Genomic DNA, 27368 nt, shown 5'->3' with positions numbered 1-27368 from the left:
AAAAAAAAAGCTATGCAGAAATGTTAAAGATTTGAAAATGCCATTTAAAAAGTATCAAATAGTTTTGATTGTTGTTCTGTGCGCAAGCTTATGGGTACCACCAAAGCAAAAGTTCGAAATTTTATTAGATGCCCACAGGAATAAATTAATTTCTTTAAAATATTTTATCTTCTTTTATTATTGTATTAAAATTAATACTTATTTTTAAATAAAAGTTGATGAGTACCTTTATTTAGTTGTTTTTCTACTTTCACACTTATTTTGTGTACACGCTTTATCAGCAATATGGAGATAATTGTTTGCTGGTTTTAAAATTCACAAGCTGCAGTGAGCCTCAAGCTGTTATAGAAGAGAGATAAGATTCAAAATTGGCTGCCTGTTCTGAGTGATTGTAAAAAGCGGTAAATTTTTGTTAAGAATGGAGTATATAATTGTGTTGTCATAAAATTAAGCGAGTTGTAATGTAAGATTGTTAGGAAGACAAAGAAAGAATATATATAAGAAATAATTCAGGGCCAAGAATAGAACCTTGTGGCGCCCAAGAAGTTACTGGAAATAAAGCAAAGTGATGATCCTCAAGGAAAACTTTAATACTGCAGTTAGAAAAAAATGATTTAACAACCTCAAAAGCTTTCTAAGAAACGCCATATGAAAGGGGTTTATGGAGAAAATCAGCATTCCAGAATTTATCAAAAGCTTTTGATATGTCAAGAGCAATATCCATTACCTCGCCACCTCCAAATGAAGCTCCGTAGAACTTTACTACTATAACAGCTAACCAGCTGTAGAGCAAGAGGTTTGAAATCTGTATTTATCGTAGGAGGGTCTGTTGAGTGATTTAAGATGAGATATTAAAAGCTTGTTAATGATTCAATAACTTGCAAATATAAAATAGAGAAGATTGATTGGTTAATAGTTGGAGGGGTTAGAGGGGTTAGTTTTCCATAGTTTTTAAAAGTACAAAAAAAAGGTGTAGTTTACCACCAGGCAGAAAAATGAGATTCAGTTTATAAAATAGTTTAAAGAGCACTGAAGAAAGTTCTCAAAAACACTGTTTAAAAAAAACTTTTTAAAAACAGGATTGTTGACTGGATTATAAGCAGTAGATGAACTTTAGAGAAAAATAACTTTAGCTAAGACTGCTTGAGCAACATAAATGTCTAATGGGTTATCTGTTTGCAATTTGGCAACTTGGATATCTAATGGGTTATCTGTTTCTCTGGAATGATAGGAAGAGTGTGGCCATTCAAGAGTCTAATTAAATGAAAAGTTCTTTGCAAATAATTTTGCCTAATTTCTGATCATAAGATCCTTAGATATTTCTGATAAATAAGATCAGACCCATGTATTAGAGATTTTGGTAACAGTAAGCCAATTAACTTATTGTAGTTAACCACATTGTTGAAAACTTTTTAAAATTTCTAAAATCTAACTTTTAAAATAAAATATAAGATTTAGTAAACTTAGAATATTGGAGCTAAGTGTCAGACATCAAACAGCTTCTTTTTATATTAATTTTTTGCAATAAAAAATAGAGGTTTTTTTTTAAGAGAGTTGTTCTTGTGGTAAAGTTTAAAAAAATGAATATGGAATAAAAGCCTAAAAATCGTTGTTGTTTAATGATGAGCAACCTTGGTTTAAACAATGGTTTGATGTTGCAATGGGTGCATCTGATGACGCAGAGGTATGTGAGCTTGACAGAACTTTTCAGTTATCCCAGCCTTATAACAAGACAGGTTTTGATTTATACTGAGAGATGGGTACTTTTTTCAAACTTTAGACAATAAAATTCAATTGAAAAAATTATTAGACAAAGTTTATATTAAGACTATGTTGCAGTATTATGAATAAACAGTTTTTGAAAAAGCAGTTAACAATACAAATGTTTTTGCTAATACTGTTTGAGTATTATGGTGGTTAATATAATTAGGAGATCCAAATTTTTATGTAAAATGGTTTCTGTGCAAAAATGGACATCCAATGGACATTAAACAAATCAGGTCTTTGATAAGATACTCTGATAATATACATCTTTTTCATATCTTTGTGCATCTTTTTAAAAATATTCCCAATAATTAGACAACTGAAAACTCAGGAACTTGAGTTTTTTGTTGATAAGATAAAAAGTTGTAAATGAATAAAATGTCAAAACTAACTAATGTTGTTGTGTTTACCAGACCAATTGAAAGACAAAAAGTTTCAATTTGCCTTAAAGTATTTTTTGAAGAAACAGTCTCTACCTTAAATGACATCAAGAGTTAAAAAGATTTTGATGATACCATTTCTTTTATTTCAATAATAACTCTTGCAGATACAGTTATGCAATCCAAATCGCACTGCTATTTTCCCTTATAATTTTAATCTTCAAAAGCTATTTGGAAACTTGGCTAAACGTATGTATACTTTACAAAAAGTTTGTTTTAAAAATTTCACAAAAGAAACTTCTGAAAGTCAAACTTGTAATAATCTTGTGGATTTGTCAAAGTTCCTCCTGTCTACAAATCATAAATATGTTTTACTTGAACCATTTACTACTAATCCTTTAGAGAAGCAGTTTGGAAAACTCAAAGAAACAAGTATCAGCTGGTACATATTTTATTACTGTAAAACAAATACTACAATAAGTTAGTATAAGACAAAACTACTTTAGCAATTATTAAAACTACTTTAGTGCTTAATTTTCTAGTATATTCTTTAAGGACTAATTCCAAGGTCAGGAAAAGAACCAAAACAAAAAACTTTGAAACTAAGTGTTAAGCAATGTAACCCAACAAAAAATTTTTTTTTAATATTTTGTTTAGTATTTTTTTCATTGAAAATAAAATATCAAGTTAAAATAGAGTTAATTACGTTTTTTGTGTTAATAAAACACAATTAACTCTATTTTAACTTGATATTTTATTTTCAATAAAATATCAAGTTATATATAGTGTTATATATAGTTGTATACAGTCCTCAGCAATCCCAGCTTTCAGGAAGCAAGGCCTGTATACAATTCGCTCTTCTTCACACTCCCCTAAAGTGGTTTATGGAAGCAATTTACGGCTCTCGCATAAGTATATTTTTTTCATAAATATAAACCACTTTCTTTTTTTCTCTATTTTTAGATGTTGATTAGGAAAATTAAAAACTCTTGTGAAAACTACATTGGATAATAAAGACAAAGCTCAAGTTTCAGATCGACTTTTTTTGCTTACAAAATGTGATTGTTTATTTTTTTTGAGTAACAATCTATATTTTAACTATACAAATGGCCTTTAAAAGAAAAGCGTTATTGTTGTAAATGAAATTCATTTTAAAACTAAACCAATAATTGCATAATTAATTGCAATACTTTTTTAAAGGCATTGATATTACAAAAAATTTTTTTTCTAAAAGAGCGCTAATTAAAATACTAATGTTTTTAATTAGATTGGACAAACTGATTGATTTCTTAAATAAAAAATATATATCTTATAAAAATGCAATTATGGAAAAACAAAATTGATAATATTCTGTCATTAATCTTTTTCTTAGTCAATACTATGTCTTCCTATTAAAGCTATTATTTAAACTTATAATATTATAATATTTAATATTTATAATATTAAATATTTTTAAAAATACATTTGAAAAAGTAAAACATTATTTTTGAATATTATCACTGTTATGTATATATATATATATATATATATATATATATATATATATATATATATATATATATATATATATATATATATATATATATATATATGTATATATATCTATATATATCTATATATATATATATATATATATATATATATATATATATATATATACACATACATATATATATATACATATATATATATACATATATATATATATATATATATATATATATATATATATATATATATAAAATTATTACCCACTAAATTATTGCATGATAACTTTTATATTATGTAATAAATTTTATATTTTATATGGACCGTTTATTTTAATAGTGTAAGTTCATTTTTCAAAAAAAGTTAGAAATCACATAACTTACATTTAACTAAGTATGCACTTTTTATTTATAAACAATTTACAATTAGTATTTAAACATATCCATATGCTTTGATCAATGTAAAATTATGAAAATTATGAAAATGGTGTAAGTCCATTTTCTTTAGAATTACTCATTAAGCACTTATAAAAGGTTTATCTGTCAAACTACGCAAAAGCGTAATTTGACAGATAGGATGAAATGAAAAAACTGTTAGCCACAGAAGTGCCTAATATTGCATGTTTTAACATGTCCCAAGAATTTGCATAATTGCAAATTAGCAAAATTTTTGTCTAAAACGCATTGTTATCAGTATTAGTTTGACAGTATTGAAGTGTAGTCCTGATATTTAAATTTAATATATTTTTTACAATTATTTACTTTTATTCTATAAAAAATGGATAACTTTATGTTAACATCAGATAGTGATACAGGTAGGAAGTAATAATAAATCACTATTTTACTATAGTTTAAGATATTTATTTTATTCGATTGTAAATCAATCCCTAACTTCTCAATCCCTAACTCAAATAGTCAACTTTCCAACTCGCTTTCCTGACAACCCTAATCATTTACCTTCTCTACTCGACTTATGTCTTGTCTCTGATCCTAGTCAGTGCTCAGTTTCTCCGCATTCACCCTTAGGTTCTTCTGATCACAGTTTGATCTCTCTAAAACTAATATCTCATTCTTCTTCATTACCTGAATCCCCCTATTACCGAACCTCTATCAACTACAGTAAAGCTGACTGGGATTCTTTCCGTGACTTTCTTCGTGATGGCCCTTGGGTAGAAATCTTTCAACTTCCTGTCGACATATGTGCTTCTTACATAACTTCGTGGATTCAGGCTGGCATGGAATCTTTTATTCCCTCTCGACGATTCCAGGTCAAGCCTCACTCTCCTCCATGGTTTTCCTCACACTGTGCTGCTGCGATTGCCAATCGAAACCGTTACTTCCATATTTATCAGCAAAACATTTCTCCAGAAAACAGACATCTGTTTATTACTGCTAGAAACAACTGTAAAAAGGTTTTGTCTGACGCCAAAACCCGCTATTCTCAGGTCATGAAATCTCGTATCTCATCTCAAAAATTAGGCTCTCATGACTTCTGGAAAATCTTTAATAATATCAATAATAAGGGCAAATCTATAATTCCACCTCTCTTGTATGGTTCAGACTTTGTCACCTCACCTAAAGACAAAGCCGAACTGTTTGCTAAAAACTTTTCATCAATATCATCTCTTGATTCCACTAGTTGCGTTCTACCTGATATTGCCAACAAACAGGTTGATCCATTGCTTGACATTCATATCACTCCAGCACCTGTATCTAAAGTGATTTCCTGCTTAGACTCTTCTACAGCTTGTGGCCCAGACAACATACCTGTTATTGTCTTGCATAAGTGTTCTCCGGAGCTGTCGTCTATACTCTCAAAACTATTCAACAAGTGCTTATCAGAGTCTTGTTTTCCAGCCTGCTGGAAAGCCGCATCTGTTATCCCTATCTTCAAAAATTCTGGAGAGCGATCTGATTCGTCTAACTACCGTCCCATAAGTCTTCTTCCTATCATAAGCAAGGTTTTTGAATCTTTAATTAACAAACACTTAATTTCTCATCTTGAATCTAATAACTTACTTTCTGACCATCAATATGGATTTCGATCTTCTCGTTCTACAGCTGATTTGCTAACAGTAATAACTGACAGGTTTTATCGTGCATTAGATGAAGGTGGAGAGGTTAAGGCCATCGCTCTTGACATTTCAAAAGCGTTTGATAAAGTTTGGCATGCTGGTCTTCTCCATAAGCTTTCTTCTTATGGTGTATCCGGCAACATCTTTAAGATCATTGAATCCTTCCTTTCCAATCGTAGCATAAAAGTTGTCCTCGATGGACAACACTCTTCTTCTTATTCTGTAACTTCAGGGGTTCCTCAAGGTTCTATTCTTGGCCCTATACTCTTTTTAATTTACATTAACAATCTTCCAGATATTCTCACATCTAAGGTGGCATTGTTTGCTGATGATACTACCATTTATTCTTGTCGTGATAAGAAACCAACACCCTCTGATTGCTTGGAGGGGGCATTTGAGCTTGAAAAGGATCTCACTTCTGCTACAGCATGGGGCTCACAGTGGCTGGTGAACTTTAATTCAGATAAAACTCAATTTTTTTCACCCAATCGTTATCGCAATAATTTAGATCTTCCTATATTTATGAACGGTGATGTACTCGATGAGTCACCTACTCTTCATCTTCTAGGATTAACTCTTACTTCCAATCTTTCTTGGAAACCATATATCAAATCGGTTGCAAAATTAGCATCTGCTAAGGTTGCATCTCTTTATCGAGCTCGCCACTTTCTTACTCTGGATTCTATTCTCTATCTCTATAAATCTCAAATCCGGCCTTGTATGGAATATTGTTGCCATATCTGGGGCGGATCTTCTAATGATGCCCTTTCTCTTTTAGACAAGGTGCAAAAACGCATTGTAAACATAGTTGGACCTGCTCTTGCAGCCAACCTTCAACCATTATCACATCGTCGTAATGTTGCTTCTCTTTCTCTTTTCTACAAATACTATAATGGACACTGCTCTAAAGAGCTAGCGTCTCTTGTGCCATCTACTAAAATTTATTCTCGTGTTACTCGTCATTCAATTAAGTGTCATCCTTTTTCTGTGACTGTTCCTAAGTGCTCCAAAAATGCTTATTTGTCTAGTTTTTTTCCTCGAACATCAGCTCTTTGGAATTCGCTTCCTTCATCATGCTTTCCTGATTCGTATAATTTGCAATCTTTTAAATCGTCCGTCAATCGTTATCTTGCTCTACAATCTTCATCTTTTCTCTTACAGTAACTTCCAACTTTAATCAGTGGCTGCTTGCAGCCTTGTTGGAAGCGAAGATGTTTAAAAAAAAAAAAAAAAAATATATATAAAATCACATAGAAATAAAGCCCATGAATATAAACTAAAGAAGAGTCAATCACAATCCTTACAATCGGAGGATGAGGATAACTCCACTAATAAAAACACATGTTTAAAGAAAATTACAAAAAGAAGAAGAATTATAGAGTTAGAATGTACATCAGATGAGGACGATGTTTCTTTTAGCCAAAACTTTGATTCTGCAAAAGAAAATAAAGGACAACATGCCCAAAGAATAAGTAAAATTAAGCGAAATTCCGGACAAGAATATTGTACAAAAAACGATAAAGTTATTCCAGAAAAAAAAAGTGAAAATAAAAATTGCAACTGTTTGAAAAAATGTGTAGAACGTATTAATGAAGCAGAACGTAAAATAATTTTTCAACAATTTTGGAATATGAGCGACTTTGATAAACAAAACTTATTTCTCTATGAAAGTGTTCATGGTTATCCTGTAAAAAGGAGAAGGCCAAGAAATTATGCGGGAACTTTGAGGACTAATGTGTATAAATTTCACTTGAGCACTCCTCATGAAAACATTTTAGTATGTAAGAAATTTTTTATAAATACTTTTAATATATCTACGGGACGGATTGATTGCATCTTAAAAGCAAAAGATATTCCAAAAGACTGTGTGATATTCCAAAAGATATTCCAAAAATGTGTGGGAGAATGGATGGTTCTTGCAGGAGAACTAGTGAACTTGCAATTAAATTTGTTAGAGAACACATAAAAAGTTTTCCAGCTTTTGAGAGTCATTACACTCGATCCCAAAATCCAGAACGAAAGCATTTGAACCCTGAATTGAACATAAACAAAATGTTTAATTTATACTTAGAAAAATGTGTGGATATTAATGAAATTGCAGTTAATGAATTAACATACAGAAAAATCTTTAAAAGAGATTTTAAGTTATATTTTTATCAACAACGCAAAGACACATGTGAAAGATGTGATGACTTTAACATGAATATTCAAACAACAGTGACAAAGAAAAGGGGACTTTTGTACAAAGCCATGATGTTCAAAAAATGCCGAATTAGCAAGAAAAGCTTTACAAGAAGATAAAATTCTAGCAACAGAAAATCCAGGAAAGTATTTTGCCTTTTCTTTGGATTTACAAAAAGCCTTACCATATCCAAAATTATCCATTTCAATCGCATATTATAAGTGGAATATGTATGTTTTAAACGAGGGATTCCATAATTTTCATGACAGTAAAGTTTTTATGTATATGTGGGACGAAATTACTGCTTCTAGGGGATCCCAGGAAACTAAATCTTGTTGCCTGAGACATTTACAAAATGTAACTACCCAAAATCATGTTATAGCTTACAGTGATATGTGCACCAGGCAAAATCGAAATACTCAAAAGACATTGAGATGGTTAAGAGTTGTCCAGTCTTCGGAAAATAACATTGAAATCATCGCCCATAAATTTTTGCTTTCTGAGCATTCGTATTTACCAAACGATGCAGATTTTGGTGTTATAGAAATGGTAATACAAAAAAAGAATTTCTTGTACACTCACGAGGATTATTATGAGATTATAAAACAATGTCGACAAAATAATAAGTTTAATTTGTACAAAATGAAACAGGAGAATTTTATTTCAACAAAATATCTAGAAAATGCAATTCAAAAAAGAAAAGAAAATACTGAAGGAGAAAAGGTAAACTGGCTGAAATTATGTTGGCTGAGGTTTTGTAAAAGTGCACCGTATACTATTTCATATAAAACATCGATGGAGGATATGGAATTTAAGACTTTAGACTTATCACCAACCGTTCGAGGGAGACCACCAAAATTTGAAAGAATTGCGCTAAAGTCTTTGTATATAAATGCCAGACCCATTACACACGAAAAATATAAGGATATGATGCAGTTATTGCCTTATATACCACCTGTGCATCATAAGTATTTCAAAACACTTCCACATAATGAGCCTACATAAAAACCAGTAACTAATGTTAAGCTTGTTTAGCGTTAGGAATTAAAAGGACACTATTTTATTTCTTGGTTTTATTTTTTTTATAAAGAAAATCAGAACAAAATAATGTATTTCAAATAAAAATTAATTTTTGATTATTGAAATTTATTGATTTTTACAATTTAATAATTATGAATGTGGTGTAAGTCCATTTACAACCCTGAAAGAATATGTTATTTAGTTAAATTCACATGCAAGTCATTTATGTAATCAAATTACACATTTATTTAATGAATAAAATTTATTTTAATGAATAAAAAGATAGCTCATACAAAAACTGGAAGATCTCCTAAAACTTCTGTTTATCTCTGCTCATTTACTCCTCCCAAGGAGTGTGTATATATATTTTTTAAATTAAATTTGCTTCATTTTCTGAGTTAGATCTCCATCATGTCCCTGGTAGTACCGCGCTCAACTTGCTTCTCCACGCAGCAGCCTTGTTCATCAAGGTTCGTGTTTTGTAGTTACAGAGTTGAGAGAGGGTTAAAACCACAATTAAGTAGCCTCCTAATCTGTAGTGGTCTTTTCAGCCTCAGGGAGGTGAATTGACAAAAAAAAATTTAAAACTTAGTTTACATACATCTGGTTGACTTTTATCATAAAACCAAGTTTAAATCAAACTTTAAATTGAAGCTATACACCAAAGCAACTTTATACTAAAGGCAAATAAAGTCATTAGGCATTTTAAATTTTCAAAATGTTAATCCGACCTAATACTTAACATTTGTAAAGTATTTTATATATATATATATATATATATATATAATCAGGGATGAACCCAGACCTGTTTTAGTACCACTGGAGCGGAATGGGCGCTCAAAAAAAAGCGCCCAAAGATTATTGTAATTTTTTAATTTTTTCTTTGCTTTTTTATAAAAAATAGATTAAAAATTTTCAGTTTAAATTGTAGCATATAATAATTTCCAGTTTATTTTTTCGGTCAACAAAATGAATTAAAAAGAAATAGCGTTTTTACACAATTACGTGACGTAACTGTTCTTCGGTTATTAACTGAACGTTAGCTTTATAAAAATAAAAGTCGTTACAAAACTTAATTTTAAAAACAATGCGAAATGTTATAAAAACGGAATGTATAAAAAATGTGCATTTTTGAAAAATAAATATTGATGGATATTTTAGGATTTTAAAATATCCATTCAAAGTAAAGTTAACTCTTTTCTTGGCAATTGAACTGCTTTTGATAATAAATGATAATTTAAAATTAAACTGCTTTTGATAACAAATGAACAAAAGTTAAAAATTTCTGTTTTAATAACTATCACGCAAATTTAATTCTTAAATGAATGAACTTTTGATCTTTAGCTTGCTATTTTAGTTTATGTGATAGAAAAGCAAAAAAACGAATTATTAACTTTTTCAGAAAGTTTTGTTTCTGTTCTTTTTGACTTTTAAAATAATAAAAATAACGATGACAATAACTTAATAAAAGTTTTATTAAGGTCTGTTTAAAATAACCTGTGATAAATGTTACTTATTTTTTAAACATAACTTTTTAAATTATACTTAACCATTAAAGAATATTATATACTTTTAAAATTTAATATGTCTTTTAAAATATAATATATTTTTTAATCAAAAAAATATAACATTTGTAAACTATGCTTACCATAATTATTTCTTCTTTAACTATCTTTAATTTAAAAGGCGCCTTAAAATCACTTTAAAAATTAACCTTTAATAAAAGTTAATTAAACAAATATGCTAACATTTAAATCAAAATTTAAAAATTAAAACAATAGTAAATATGTTTATCAAATGCTTATGTCGAATAGTGATTCAAATATAAGACGTAAAACTATTTTGTTAATTTTACAAATATTATGCAATTTAATATGTAAATATATTATGTAATGTAAATATTAATTCAAAATTGTTTAACGTATTTAATAATTAAATTAATTAATTAAATTAATAAAATAATTAAATTAATTAAATAAATTAATTAAATAATTAAATTAATAACTATTTAAAACATTAATAACTACTAAAATATAGTTAAAAAATGTTTAAAATACTTTAAACATTTATTAACTATATTTTTAACGTTGTCGGGAAAAAAGCGGTATCCCCAAATAAACTGTGGGTTCTTCACTGTATGTATGTATGTATGTATGTATGTATGTATGTATGTATGTATGTATGTATGTATGTATGTATGTATGTATATATATATATATATATATATATATATATATATAATATATATATATATATTCTTTACAAATGCATTAGGTTAGATTAACATTTTTAAAATATGAAATGCCTAATGGCTTTATTTGGCTTTAGTATAAATTTGCTTTGGGCAATTATTAAAGCAGCCATGGCACAGTGATTAGAGTTCTGGCTCAGAACCAAGATGTTCAAAACTCAATGCCAGATCAAAATTCAAGTTCACATATCTTTCCTTACATTGGTAAGGATAGAAATGTGATCTTCCTGGTTTTACTTTTCTCAGAAATTCTAAAATAAAAACATTCCATCTTCTTGGAGCACCTTAATAATAACAAAAAACCTTATTATGATTATTATTTCATAGTATATATATTATTTATTACTGTACATAATTAATATAGTCTTACTAAAGTGTAAATATAATAAAACAAAAAATGTTTTAAAAGTATCAAACACAAAAATTAAACTTTTTTTTTCACATTTATACCACTTTAAATTTCAATTACGATTAAATAATAAAAAATTTAAACAAAAAAATACCAATCAAATCCCTTTTATAGTTTAGAGCTTTAAGAATGAAGTTGTATATTTGAAGATTGGATCTTTTTAATGATTCATCAGGTACTGCAAGAGACAATGCCCAATCTATATATTAAAAAAAATTGACAAACATTATATTTGAAACTTTAAAATAATGAAAGATAGTCAGATAGTCTAAGGTTTTTAAAAGTCAGTTTTTTGAATCTCCTGGTGCTCTTCAAAGGGAATTCAAACCTATGATCAGAATGTCATGGATATATCAGGCAAAAATTAAAACAGATTTTTTTAAAATGTTTACTTTTACCCAATAATTGTGTTCTATATAATAAAACAACATTTGTCAGTTTAAAAGTAGACATAATGGAATAATGTCTACTTGCTGATAATGTAATAGAAAAAGTATATTTTTAAGATAATCTAATATACTTAACATTCTGAAGCTGTCATATTGACACACTTACAATATACAACACAAATCTTTACATAATAGTTGGTCAAATATAATAAAAAATGGCACAAGTATAACAGCTGCATAGATGACATCATTGAAACGATACTGAATTACAAAAAATAGTTTATAGTAACTTTATTTAGGGTGCTCAAGACCCTCGAATATAAAACAGGTCCTTAAAATTATCAAAAAATTAAAATTTCGTCAACCTTTCAAAGGAGAAAAATTGCATAAAAATTTCAAAAATGGTAATCATTTATATACAAAATTATTTTGTAAAAATTTAAAATCAAATTTTAAATACTATTTAAATTTTACTGCAAAAAAGCACAAAAAGGCTTTTAACATAAAATTTTTTTCAGAAATATTTTTATAAAACATGACTCCTATTTTTACTATTTTATATAATTCCACTTATTTTGAAATCCAAGTTGATATACTTTTGAAGAGTTTTTTTATAAATAATATTAGGGGCGATTTGATTTTGAAGAAATGAAAAGAGGAGTTTTTTTACTTAAAAAATAATCCTTTTCTTGTTATTTGAAAATTAATTCATTATATAATAAGAAAATTAATTCATATAAATAATTAGATGTCTTTTATGATCGAGTTAAGAGCAAAATTGTTTAAATTTTAAAATAGGGCAACAAGGTCATAACAATCTAAATGAAAAAATTTGTTAAAAATTATTTTTTCATAACTTTTACTTATTTTCTAGTATAACCACTAATAAAAATCTTACAATAAAGGTTTAAACACATATTTACCCGAAAATTATCATCATGTATTGAAGTCATTAATAAATTATTACAAAATTTTTAAAAATCAGCACAAAAAATTGAAAACTAATTTTTAATTTACAACTTTTTTTCAATCATCTTAGCCATATTTTTAATAAAGTATATACTCTGGTCTCTCAAATAATATAGACTCTAGCATGATAAACAGCTTTAGTATTATTAATTTATTAGAGGAAAAACTACATGGTTAGTTTAGGCAACTTTAGTTTGTCATTCCTCATCTTTTTTTTTTTTTTGGTAACATAGACCTGACATTAATTTAATTTATTTAATGATCTAGAAATGACTTTAAGACTAGAAATGGTGTTCTTTAGGTTCACTATTAGGGGTAGTAAAAAAGTTTTGAAAATTTTACAAAAAAGAGAAAAGTTTCTTTGAACATAAAAATCTGAAGCAAAAAAAAGAAAAAATAACATCTCAAGCTCTTGTTTGAACATAATACGGTGACAAAATTATACTTATTCCAAACAAAAGAATTCAAACATTTTAAATATTGCTAGGACTACACTGAGTTGTCTTGGCATCTTTTAAAATAGGTTTATAGGCTAGGTTAATTTAATCCTATTTAGATTTAGGGTCTTCAAAAATAGATTTTGAAAAAAACATTTTGAATAATAGATTATGTTGAACTTTTTAATGAAAATTAACTTTTTCATTATTTTTAAAGTTTTTTTGCAAAAAAAAATAATCAAAAACAATAACTATAATGTAAAACAACTTTTTTTTTAATCTTTTATAGGATCCAGGTTGACATACATTCTACAATTTTTTTTTAATCTTGGGACCCATCAAATCAAGGACCTTGAGTAACTACTGATAATTTTTATGAGCTAATATTTGAAAATCAGTATTATTTTATTAGACAGAAAACATTTAGGTGGTGAAAACAGATTTTTTATTCAATTGTTGCTTTAAGAAGTTATTTCTGATATAGCAATTTCTACAGTTTCCTTGTAGCACCCAAAGAAATGTTTTTAAATTAATATGTTTTTGTGAATATCAGCATAAAAAAAAAAGTCTGTTAGTGAAGATTTTTTTTTTAATATTTATACTCATTTTTTTATTCTTTTTCTTTTAACTTAATCACTTTTTAATAAACTGATGAAGTTTGACCAGTATGACCAGTTTAAAGAATTCTTATTTCTGTAAACAAACTAATGTAAATAACTTATATTGTAATAATAAAAAAAAGAAAATGTAGAACTATAAAGAATCATAGTTTTTAATTTTTTAGTTTTGAACTTTCAAAAACTTTTTTAAAAAATAAAAAATTTAGTAAAGTATATGCAAATTTTGATAAGAAGTTCTCCAAAAATTATGTCACGCTATAAGAGGGATGGGAGGGACTGGTGGTTTTGTGACGACTCATGCAAAACTTGCTACTTAAGTGTTACGATTTTGTGACAAGGGGGAGGGGAGGTCAAAATCAGTTGAAAGTTGCATGACAGTTTATGAACGACCCCTAATAAATAAACTTTTTAATACGCAATATAAAAGTTTACACTTTGATTAATTTATGTACATAAAATACGATTCAACCAAAAGGAAATCAATAGATACATCTATACTTAATAAATTAAAAAATATCTTTTTATTATAAACAGTAATAAAAATTTGTCTAAAACTGTGTCTCTATCAAAACTATTACAAAAACCAGTGATCAAAATTATATTAATTTCCTCATGATTTTGTTTATCAAAACATAAAAGTCTGTGCAAATGAGGTAGGCTGCTCGTCTATTCTGTAAAGTTCGATTTCAGGCTGGCTTTTCACAGCCTATACAGTCATTTAACCCCACTGAAGTCGTATATACACATACATGCATACAAACATGATGCATTTTTAATCTTTCATAAAACACTTTTTCCATTATGCATTCCTTATCATTTTTTACCTTTGAATAAAAATGCTTCAAAAACTTGTTATTTAACATATTGTTTATTTATGAGCAAAAAATTAAATTCTATATAAGTAAACTTAACCTAGCTTGTCATTCTTTGCAAGATATTCAGCAAGAAAAGGAAACCTTGAATTTAGTGTTTTGCTAAAATGTTTTTCTATTGCATTATTTAACTTCTTGAATTGTTCGAGATCCTAAATAAAATAATTCTAAATATTCAGTAAACAAATAAATAACAATAATATAATACTTCTAGAAATCATCAAAAACAGAAAAACGCAAAATACGAAAAATCAAAAAAATTAAACCTTATCAGCTTGAAGTAAGTAATTGAACGATGCCACGCTGATTTGATTTATAACAGTATAGGGCTTTATATTTTCTGTTTCTTGTTTGAAATGGTCCAACAATACAATTGCATTTTCATAGTCTTCTCTCACAGTGAAGCGTTGGATAAGACTATCCACCTCTGGGGACATTTCTTGCATACCTTCTATCTTTCCTAAAGTTGTTTTAATCAAGTCTCTATAGCCACCTTCACTAAGATTATTAAGCAAACCCATATAAAGTTCAACTGTTGGAGATATTCCCTTCTTAGTCATTTCATTCAAAGTCTGTAAAATTCAATAAATAAAAAGTTTAAAAAATACAACTAAATTTAGTAAAGTAGTTGTTTTAACTACAAAAAAAATCAGCACAACTCATTTTAGATGACAACAAAAATATTATAGAAGGTTTTTCTATAACTCATTAATAAAATTAATTTTTTGTTTGCAAAGCACAATACATTTTCTATAATAATAAAAGCTTCTATAACGAACTCATTTCAGCTGTCAACAAAAACATTAAAACTTCAATTATTATTTAAAATGTTAAATTTAGCTTGTTTGCAAAATTAATTTTCACACATTAATTTAATTTTGTAAAATAATAAAAGAATAAAAAAAATATATATATAAACTGGGATATAGTAGAATCTTTACATTATTTATATACCACTCACACGCTCACACACACATATATCATCATCAATATAATGAAGATCTCAAATCACAAATCAATGATTATAATTATTAATATAAAATATAAATAATAATATAAAAAATACAATCATTAAAAACAAAAAATATAAATAGATTAATAATTACATCTTCTATTTTTTCTAAGTCCCCTCTAACAGCAAGTGCATTAATTATTTGTTTGTAAACTTTTTCTTTTGGTGGAATACCATTTTCTCTAATATAAAAAACAAGATTAAATTTAATTTATTAACTTAATTTGTAAACATCTTAACATAAACAGCTATAATTAATATAAATCAATAAATACAATTTCTCTCAAGGTTCAAGGTTATTTCTATTTTATTTTTATTTTATTTCTCTCTTTTCTTATTTTTAAGAAATTTTGCTACATTTTCAATACTAGCATCTTCAGCCTTAACAACATACAAACAGTAATGTCACTTTTGAATGGCTCCAATGGAGCTACTATTAAAAGGGCTTCTTTTTTCGATTACATAACTATAAAAAATATAGCATCCAGTATTGGACTTTTACATACCGACTGTGGTTAAAATTCGCTTTCAGATCTACATTCATTAAATTGAATTTCAATTGACTCTCAAATTTTTATTTTTTCAAACTTTTTAGGTCGAATATATTTTTTTATTTGGAAGGAAAGGAAAGACTTTGATTTTTTGTTATTAAACTTAATGAAAGTCTTTATTAGATACTAATAACAAATAAATAACAGCAAAAAAATAACCAACAACAAAAAATAACTAACAACAAAGTCACCAAAATAACTGACACCATTTTGAGCATATTTTTAAAGAAAACAAAACACATAGAAACTTAATTATTAGTAATTAATATATGTGTCAAATCATTATATTTCAACTAATTGCCTGTGGGTCACCATCTCTGATTTTCCTGATTTTTACATATTGCTATGTGCATTATGTAGATAGGTTAAATTTGAAATTTCAGACTTCCAAGTACAACGGTTCAAAAATTATAGCCTTAGAAACATGACACAGTGGCCCCCTCGATTTACAAATGGTCAAAACAGACTACTTTAGAGCTGTATAACTTATTTCTCACTTTCAACAAGTGTCTCATTTTTTCTAGAACTATTTTTCTGGATAGTTCTCTCTTTAAAAAAGTGGTTTTTATTAATTTGTGTTAAATTAGAAAAAAACTATGACCTCCTCAACTTTGAAAAAAATCATAAATTTGCTAAAATATGCCAAAATAAAACTAACTGTAGCATTATTCTATTCATCCACAAGTCTTTACAGATAAGTTTTCTGATTAGCTACTACTGTCTGCAATAAATGGGCAAAATATAGGCAGCTTGTTGCAGTTTAGAACTTAAATATATCTAAATGCAAAATGTCCACTCGCCTAAAAAGTCCAATTTTCAGCCATTTTGAGATGCTTGTAAATTTTTCTAACACTTTGTTTTGATCTAACATTAACAGTATGTAAGACCATTAGACCAACTATCAGAAAATGCAAACATTATAAACTTGTTTGAGGGGGCGGGAGGGGGTTTGGGGTGGCAATAATCAAAGGGGAAGGGGGCAACCAACTTTTAGTAATATAATTAACTTTTGTTAATTCCCATTTATGACCATTACATTGTATACTTGCTGCAAAATCTGGCACACATTTTTGATAGTCACTATCAAAATTAGAATCTTATGGTAAAAGCATGAAAAAATGCAATAAAGGTCTAACGCCTTAACTGTTAGAAAATGAATTATGTATGTTTCATGCTAGAAAATGAATGCTTGTATCTTATAAGTTGGTTGCCCCCTTCCCCTTTAATTAGTGCCACCCCAAACCCCCTCCCGCCCCCTCAAACAAGTTTATAATGTTTGCATTTTCTGATAGTTGGTCTAATGGTCTTACATACTGTTAATGTTAGATCAAAACAAAGTGTTAGAAAAATTTACAAGCATCTCAAAATGGCTGAAAATTGGACTTTTTAGGCGAGTGGACATTTTGCATTTAGATATATTTAAGTTCTAAACTGCAACAAGCTGCCTATATTTTGCCCATTTATTGCAGACAGTAGTAGCTAATCAGAAAACTTATCTGTAAAGACTTGTGGATGAATAGAATAATGCTACAGTTAGTTTTATTTTGGCATATTTTAGCAAATTTATGATTTTTTTCAAAGTTGAGGAGGTCATAGTTTTTTTCTAATTTAACACAAATTAATAAAAAGCCACTGTGTCATGTTTCTAAGGCTATAATTTTTGAACCATTGTACTTGGAAGTCTGAAATTTCAAATTTAACCTATCTACATAATGCACATAACAATATGTAAAAATTAGGAAAATCAGAGATGGTGCCCCACAAAGTTTTCTTTAAATTGGTTGAAATATAATGATTTGACCCATGTCACATTGTTTTTCAATGTTTACAATGATCTTTCTTTGTGGTTTTAAATTGTAAAGTTGAGAGATTATTAGGTGCGCAATGACTTAAAATTTTATTTAGTTTGCCAATTAAATTTAAAAAACAAATTAAAGACATTAAAGCATGTATTAAAAAAAAAATGATTACAAGAATGACAATTATCCAAGTCATTTAAAAAATAATAATTAAGCAATGGAGTATTAAATAGTTTAGTTATCAGTATAAAATATAGATTTAAAACTATTTTACCTTTCAGTAAAAAAATTAACTGTTGGATTTGATTTTAATAATATTTTATAATAAAAATACTTATCAAAATCATCTCAAAACAGTATTATACAAAACAGTAAAAAAAATTTGTTTTAATAAAACAAAAAATTAGATTGCTAAAAAGTAAAATAACTGTTTCATACTGAGTCAAACTTTCAAGAAAATAGAAAAAGATGCAAATGCTTAATTATTGGAATCACAATTTAATTCACTTTAAATTTATGGTTATTATAAGTGATTAATATTTATCACAATTTATATAAGTCTTAACACTATTAAAATTTAATAACGTAAAGAAATCATTAACAATTAAAAGGTGGCACTAATAAATTAAAAACAATGTAAATTTTTTGTTGAAACAGTATAAATAAGAAAAAATATTGAAAGAAAAAAGTGATTTTAAAGAATATATTTCTTCTAAATACTTCCAAATCCTTCTAAATAGATTTTTCTGCATACACAAAAACAATAAATAGGACTTTTTTTAAAAAATCTTTTAACTCAAAATTTTTTAAATTAAAAACAAGCAAATCTGATTTTAAAATATAAGGATTATTATTAAATATTGTAAAGAAAAAAATACAGACTTAAATTTTATGAAAAATAAAATTATGCTGTAATTGAAACTGCAAGAACTCTTAATGATATTTTTTTTGTATTGTCACGGGACAAACCAAAAGTTCATAAAGACATAATTTGGTTTGAAATGATAATGGTTTAAAAGATTTATGAGCTCAATACAGTACTTTACAAATTATTCTACAAAATCAAATATTATACTAATATAACTTAGGTTTTTTTTCTCTAAAAATAAAAAAATAATAAAAACATTATTTACATACTTTTATAATTTCATATTATACTATAAAACATATACTAGATAGATTTATTTATCAGAACATCAAATATATTCTAAAGGACACGTAGGTCCATACAAAGATGGACACTAACAGCATGCCCATAAATAAATTAAAAATATATCATCACAAAAATAATTACAAAATTATGAAGAAACAAATAGTTGTTCCTTTTAGAATAAATATTAGTTAAAGTCAAAAGAAATCACTTTATTTTTAAATGATAAAACACTTTTTGCATGAACAGCTTCTAAGGTCATAATATTCTCTATGTCACCAACTCAGTAAGAAAAACTTTTTTTTAATCTAAGCAACAAAAATATTTGCGTATTTTATAAACATGATCTCCTGTGCAGCTTTTGCTGTCAATTACAAAGAACAGATTTTTCGTACAAACCAGTTTGTGAAAAATTTTAAAACATATTATTAAGTCACTTTTAAGGCACTGAACTTCAAGTGATTCCAAACCAAGCAACTGTAGTTGATTATGATAAGACAAATTTCAAAGGTTCCTAACTTTTTAAGTAAATTTTCATTATATGCTTTCAACTGATTTAATCAATCTGATTTGGTGTGGTGACCATACTGGAGAACAATATTCTAAAATTTGTCTTATATAGGTAGTAAAAGGTCTAGCTAGAATACAAGGGTCGCAAGTTTAAAAAAAATTTCAGTATTAGGTATGCTCTAGAGGATGACGTTAGGGATATGTTTTTTGTAGTTAAGATTATGGTCCATTATTACTCATGGATCTTTTGGGTTGGAAGACCAAGCCAAAGTACTCTCACCTAATTTTTAGTTATCCTTTATACCTTTGCATAATGAGGGAGGTGCTATTCTAAGTACAAAACACTTTCTACTAGCAATTGATAGTTGCCACATTTTGCCCAGAGTACAAGCCTATTTAGAGCAACTACTAAATCTTGGCTTAGATCCATGTCACAGTACAAACTGTGTAACTTTATATCATAAAGTTATACATGTAAAGTATTAAACAACTATTCAGATTATTAGTTATGGTAATTAAATATAATAGAAACAATGTGGGACCTAACACACTACCCTGTGGAACTCCACTAACAATGTGTATTGAGTTTGATAGAGAACTACCAACCTCAACTTTTTGATATCTATCAGTGAGGAATGAAGAAATCTAATTTAAAAGATTACCTCTTATATTACACGATGCAAGTTTAAATAATAGTTTGGGATATGTGAAAGAGTCTAACGCTTATTAGAAATCAATATATACAATATCTGTTATTTGGTGATTATTGAGTTCCATGTTTCAATCATTAGTAGATTCAAAGAGATTTGTACAGGTGGAGTGTTTAATGAGGAAACCATGTAGATTATGAGTTATTAATTTATGATTTAGATACTCTATAACATACACATTATTCATTCTTTCCATGACGCGACAACAACGATGTGCTGAATTTAACTTTAAATAAAGATTTATACACTGCTTCTGGTGGAAAATTTACAGCTTCAATACCAATCGAATCATTAACATAACTAATAATAAATAGAGAATAACTGTTATCATTTGTAAGGACACTACCAAAGTGTTCATTAAACACGTCAGCGACTTCTTCATTACTACAAGTTATCTTGTTATTATTGTTTTTTGTTTTTAGAGGAAAACTACTTTTACATTTATGTAGTTAGTTATTAACATAATTAAAAAATATTATTTTCTGATATTATTTTCTTTAACTAGATTAAGCTCAACTCCCATTTAGTAAGTATGTAATAAATCTTTACATTTACTAGCATATTTGTTATATGCTTTTTTGTGTGTAATGCTTTTAGTATTTGACCCTCTTTTTCATAAGAATGCTTTACGAATTAACTCTTGCAATAAACCTGGAGTAGAGACAATTTTTTTTTTTGTAAAGATTTATCTTTTTAATTGGAACAAATTGATCAACACCATTGCAAAAATGATTAGAAAAAATGTTCCAATAATCGTCAACTGTGAAAACAAAGGAAAACTAAAAGTTCTAATTGATATTTAATAAAAAAAGACTGAAAACCACTAAAACCAGCATTAACAAAGTCATAGAAAGATTCAGTATGGTAAATACTGAATCATTTTATGACTCCACTCCACCGCCAACTTTTATGGGATCCTTACAATAAGATTGAGTAATCTTTTAGACAAGCAATTGAGTCCGATATTTTTTTGATAAAAAAAGTTTCGCAAACACAAATTACGGCAGGTTTATTTACCTTTGTAAATAAATAAAATTCTTGCAATTTATTTGCAAGGCTTCTTGCATTAAAAAGATAAACAGAGTTTTTTGAAAATGGACTTTTTAGAAATTAGACTTTGATGGAAATTTTAGCATTAGTTTTGAAAACTTTTTTATTTTAAATTGATTGTTTTATTACTACATTTTTTTGTACTAATTATTTCGCTTTGTTTACTCTATTTAAATATAAGTGGATCATTACTAATATGTGGATTCATTATTAATATGTGGATTCAGGCTTCGTGGATTCAGGCTGGCATGGAATCTTCTATTCCCTCTCGACGATTCCAGGTCAAGCCTCACTCTCCTCCATGGTTTTTTTCACACTGTGCTGCTGCGATTGCCAATCGAAACCATTACTTCCATATTTATCAGCAAAACAATTCTCCAGAAAACAGACGTCTGTTTATTACTGCTAGAAACAATTGTAAAAAGGTTTTGTCTAACGCCAAAACCCGCTATTCTCAGGTCATGAAATCTTGTATCTCATCTCAAAAATTAGGCTCTCGTGACTTCTTGAGAATCTTTAATAATATCAATAATAAGGGCAAATCTATAATTCCACCTCTCTTGTATGGTTCAGACTTTGTCACCTCACCTAAAGACAAAGCCGAATTGTTTGCTAAAAACTTTTCATCAATATCATCTCTTGATTCCACTAATTGCGTTCTACCTGATATTGCCAACAAACAGGTTGATCCATTGCTTGACATTCCTATCACTCCAGCATCTGTATCTAAAGTGATCTCCTGCCTAGACTCTTCTACAGCTTGTGGCCCAAACAACATACCTGTTATTGTCTTGCAGAAGTGTTCTCCGGAGCTGTCGTCTATACTCTCAAAACCATTCAACAAGTGCTTATCAGAGTCTTGTTTTCCAGCCTGCTGGAAAGCCGCATCTGTTATCCCTATCTTCAAAAATTCTAGGGAGCGATCTGATTCGTCTAACTACCGTCCCATAAGTCTTCTTCCTATCATAAGCAAGGTTTTTGAATCTTTAATTAACAAACACTTAATTTCTCATCTTGAATCTAATAACTTACTTTCTGACCATCAATATGGATTTCGATCTTCTCGTTCTACAGCTGATTTGCTAACAGTAATAACTGACAGGTTTTATCGTGCATTAGATGAAGGTGGAGAGGTTAAGGCCATCGCTCTTGACATTTCAAAAGCGTTTGATAAAGTTTGGCACGCTGGTCTTCTCCATAAGCTTTCTTCTTATGGTGTATCCGGCAACATCTTTAAGATCATTGAATACTTCCTTTCCAATCGTAGCATAAAAGTTGTCCTTGATGGACAACACTCTTCTTCTTATTCTGTAACTTCAGGGGTTCCTCAAGGTTCTATCCTTGGCCCTATACTCTTTTTAATTTACATTAACGATCTTCCAGATATTCTCACATCTAAGGTGGCATTGTTTGCTGATGATACTACCATTTATTCTTGTCGTGATAAGAAACCAACACCCTCTGATTGCTTGGAGGGGGCATTTGAGCTTGAAAAGGATCTCACTTCTGCTACAGCATGGGGCTCACAGTGGCTGGTGAACTTTAATTCAGATACAACTCAATTTTTTTCAGCCAATCGTTATCGCAATAATTTAGATCTTCTTATATTTATGAACGGTAATGTACTCGATGAGTCAGTCACTCTTCATCTTCTAGGATTAACTCTTACTTCCAATCTTTCTTGGAAAACATATATCAAATCAGTTGCAAAATTAGCATCTGCTAAGGTTGCATCTCTTTATCGAGCTCGTCACTTTCTTACTTCGGATTCTATTCTCTGTCTCTATACATCTCAAATCCGGCCTTGTATGGAATATTGTTGCCATATCTGGGGCGGTTCTTCTAATGATGCCCTTTCTCTTTTAGACAAGGTGCAAAAACGCATTGTAAACATAGTTGGACCTGCTCTTGCAGCCAACCTCCAACCATTATCACATAGTCGTAATGTTGCTTCTCTTTCTCTTTTCTACAAATACTATAATGGGCACTACTCTAAAGAGCTAGCGTCTCTTGTGCCATCTACTAAAATTTATTCTCGTGTTACTCATCATTCAATCAAGTGTCATCCTTTTTCTGTGACTGTTCCTAAGTGCTCCAAAAACGCTTATTCGTCTAGTTTTTTTCCTCGAACATCAACTCTTTGGAATTCGCTTCCTTCATCTTGCTTTCCTGATTCATATAATTTGCAATCTTTTAAGTCGTCCGGCAATCGTTATCTTGCATCTTCATCTTTTCTTTCTCAGTAACTTCCAACTTTAATTAGTGGCTGCTTGCAGCCTTGTTGGAAGCGAAGATGTTTAAAAAAAAAAAAAAAAGTGAAAAATTTGCAAATTCTGAAACACAATCACTTCTATGACTTTTCCTATGATTACAAAGTAATTGCTATTTTACGTAATTGCTATTTTAACAACTCTGTTGTTCCGTATATCATAATAATATAGCAAAGATTCTGAATTTTCTAAATTTTACAACTTAGCTTTATATTGTTCTGCTTCGGTTAAATCAGGGTTAATAAAAACATTTTTAAACTCACTTGAATTTTTCAATAATTTTGCTGCTTTAAAATGGAATTGCAATCGATCTTATTATTTAAAACAATAACAAAAGGTGGTTGCTTATCTGTTTTCGATTTGAGTTTTATAATTTGCTTAACTTCAACCTTCAAATTAATTGAATTGAAAACTTCTTGAACTAAGTTTTTATCCCCTTTTATTGCACTAGATTTATCTAATACTTTGATGCATTAATGCGAAATTTTATTACATTATTTTCTGTAACAATGTTTATTAGGTGTTGCTACTCTACTGATTTTTTTGTTTGACATTTCTATTTACCTTGCTTGCCCATGATACTATGGGAGTTGATTGAACAAGTTCGACATTTTCAAGCAACTTTATTTTTTTTGATAACAGTAAGTTGGAATTTCTTAGTTCCTCTATAGTCATATTTAATCTTTTGATTAGTTTTTCTTGCTCTGCTTTGAAAACATTAAATTCTGTTGACTGAACATTGATCATAATTACTACATTATACACATACTTTTTTCACAAGAAGTTAAAAACTAAAGTGCTAACTTTAATTGAGTCTGAAATTGAGACTTTATAAAAACGTACTTTATAAAAAGTTTGGCATTATGAAAAAGGTTATTAATAGTCCGTAAAAATGTGCTTTAATTTTAAAATAAACCAATAAAAAATTTTTATTACTTGATTTTAAAATTAACTTGCATTTTTCCGGACCATTAGTCACGTTTTTCATAATGCTAAACTTTTTATACAGTACATTTTTATAAAGTTGTTTAAGTTCTTTGATAAGTTTTAAATTTTATTTGAATATCCAATCTATTTTTCTACAAGCTTTTCTACTTCAATTAAAATATTTTCTTAGTAAACACACTCTTATAAGTAACAAATTGTCTGGTCGTCCTGCCAAGCTACTGACAGACATTTTTTTTAAATTTCAGTCGCCCTTGGATAAAATGAGTCATATATATATATATATATATATATATATATATATATATATATATATATATATATATATATATATATATATATATATATATATATATATATATATATATATATATTGAAAGAAGAATCAGAGGCATAGTTTTAGATATTTATGATTTTTCACATCAGATTTTTAATTTATTAAAAATAAGTACAAAACATCTTTTACCTAAAAAGTTGAAACTATCAACATTTTTTTTTTACTAAACAAAACTTTTTATTTTATTTCATAAATAAAACAACCTTATTATTACTTTCAAACTTTTATTTAATAAATCATTAAACTATTAATTTATTTACTATTATACTATATTTATTTACTATTATAATATATTTATTTACTATTATACTATATTCATTTACTATTATACTATATTCATTTACTATTATACTATATTTATTTACTATTATACTATATTTATTTACTATTATACTATATTTATTTACTATTATACTATATTCATTTACTATTATACTATATTTATTTACTATTATACTATATTTATTTACTATTATACTATATTTATTTACTATTATACTATATTTATTTACTATTATACTATATATATATAAACTAATAGGTGTATGCATATGAAACCGCTGTTTAAAATAAGACAAGTTAATTTTCTTTTTAAGACAAAATTAATGTATGGATGATTATGTGTGTGAAACTACGTTCAATTTGCTTTAAATATCATAGTTTTTAATTTGATTTTATTCATATCTAGATAATTTTATACATCTTTCAAAATGAACAACTTTGTGCCTTCAAATATGCATTTGCGGGAAGTATTACTTCACTATTTTATTTTAAAGAAAACTGCTGCAGAAAGTCATCGTTTGCTTGTAGAAGCTTATTCTGACCATGCTTTATCTGAAACAACTTGCAGAGATTGGTTTAGAAGATTTAAAAGTGGCGATTTCGATCTTGACAACAAGGAACGTGGTAAACCTCCAAAAAAATTTGAAGATTCAGAATTGCAAAGTTTATTGGACGAAGACAATGCTCAATCCCAAGAACAATTAGCAGAAGAGTTGAATGTTGATCAGGCAACAATTTCAAGACGTTTACAAGCTCTCGGTAAAATAAGAAAGGAAGGAAAATGGGTTCCACATGAATTGAAAGAACGTGATATTGAAAGGCGTTTAGTGACATGCGAAATGTTATTGAATCGTTTTGAAAGAAAGTCTTTTTTGCATCGAATAGTGACTGGAGATGAAAAATGGATTTATTTTGACAATCCAGTCCGCACAACACATTATGTTGACCCAGGCGCACCTGTAAAATCAACACCAAAGAGGAATATTCATGGAAATAAGGCTTTGCTGTCTATTTGGTGGGATCAGATTGGTGTGGTATACTATGAGTTGCTAAAACCTAAAGAAACAATTGATGGGCCACTTTACAGACTCCAATTATTCCGTTTAAGAAAAGCATTAGATGAAAAACGACCCGAATATGCTGAGAGACACGATAAAATAATTCTTCAACATGACAATGCTCGTCCTCATGTTTGTAAAGTTGTTCAAACAGCGTTGAAAACTATCGGATGGGAAGTCTTATGCCACCCGCCGTATTCACCAGACCTTGCTCCATCAGATTACTATTTATTCCGATCAATGTCACATGGCTTGGCAGATCAGCACTTCTCGAATTATGAAGAGGTCAAAAAATGGCTCGATGATTGGATAGCTTCTAAACCTGAGAAATTCTATTGGGATGGAATTCATAAGTTACCAAAAAATTGGCAAAAAGTAGTAGAAAATAATGGAAATTACATTCAAAGAAATATAAATAAAACATCTCCAAAACAAACGTTCTAATTCAAAGAAAAAACAGCGGTTTCATATGCATACACCTATTATTAATTTATCTACGCTATTTAATTATTTTTTTTTAATTATAATCTTTATGCTTATAAATGTTAATAATCTTTAATGGTTAACAACCTGAAAATCTGATAAGGTACATCTATAACAAAAATAATTGAATTTATTTCTTTTTAAATTTGATGAAAATTACCTCATTGATTTCATAACATGTTTCACACCTTCAAAATTTCTAAAAAAATTATTATATATAAAAAAAAAATTAATATATAATAATAGAAATATATGAAGCTTTAGTATAGATAATTATTATTAAACAAAGTTAATGTTGGTATAGGAAACTATTTGCAATAGGAAGTTAAAAGTGAAGTTGTGCATAACAATACAAT

General features: G+C 28.0%; 1 protein-coding gene across 1 annotated transcript in view; it reads right to left on the bottom strand.

Moving 5' to 3' along the window:
• Nucleotides 1-27368, bottom strand: part of LOC101239941 (leucine-rich PPR motif-containing protein, mitochondrial) — a 125306-nt gene that overhangs the window by 73653 nt on the left and 24285 nt on the right. Inside the window, exons 6-10 of the mRNA XM_065799184.1 lie at nucleotides 27173-27211; nucleotides 15962-16049; nucleotides 15122-15427; nucleotides 14896-15007; nucleotides 11663-11767 (exon numbers count right to left, since the gene is read on the bottom strand). Coding sequence (XP_065655256.1) covers nucleotides 11663-11767; nucleotides 14896-15007; nucleotides 15122-15427; nucleotides 15962-16049; nucleotides 27173-27211 — 650 coding nt within the window. The remainder of the gene's footprint in view (nucleotides 1-11662; nucleotides 11768-14895; nucleotides 15008-15121; nucleotides 15428-15961; nucleotides 16050-27172; nucleotides 27212-27368) is intronic.

This window comes from Hydra vulgaris, chromosome 06 (assembly GCF_038396675.1).
Source record: "Hydra vulgaris chromosome 06, alternate assembly HydraT2T_AEP".
Lineage (NCBI taxonomy): Eukaryota > Metazoa > Cnidaria > Hydrozoa > Anthoathecata > Hydridae > Hydra > Hydra vulgaris.
This window is presented reverse-complemented; position numbering and strand designations above follow the sequence as displayed.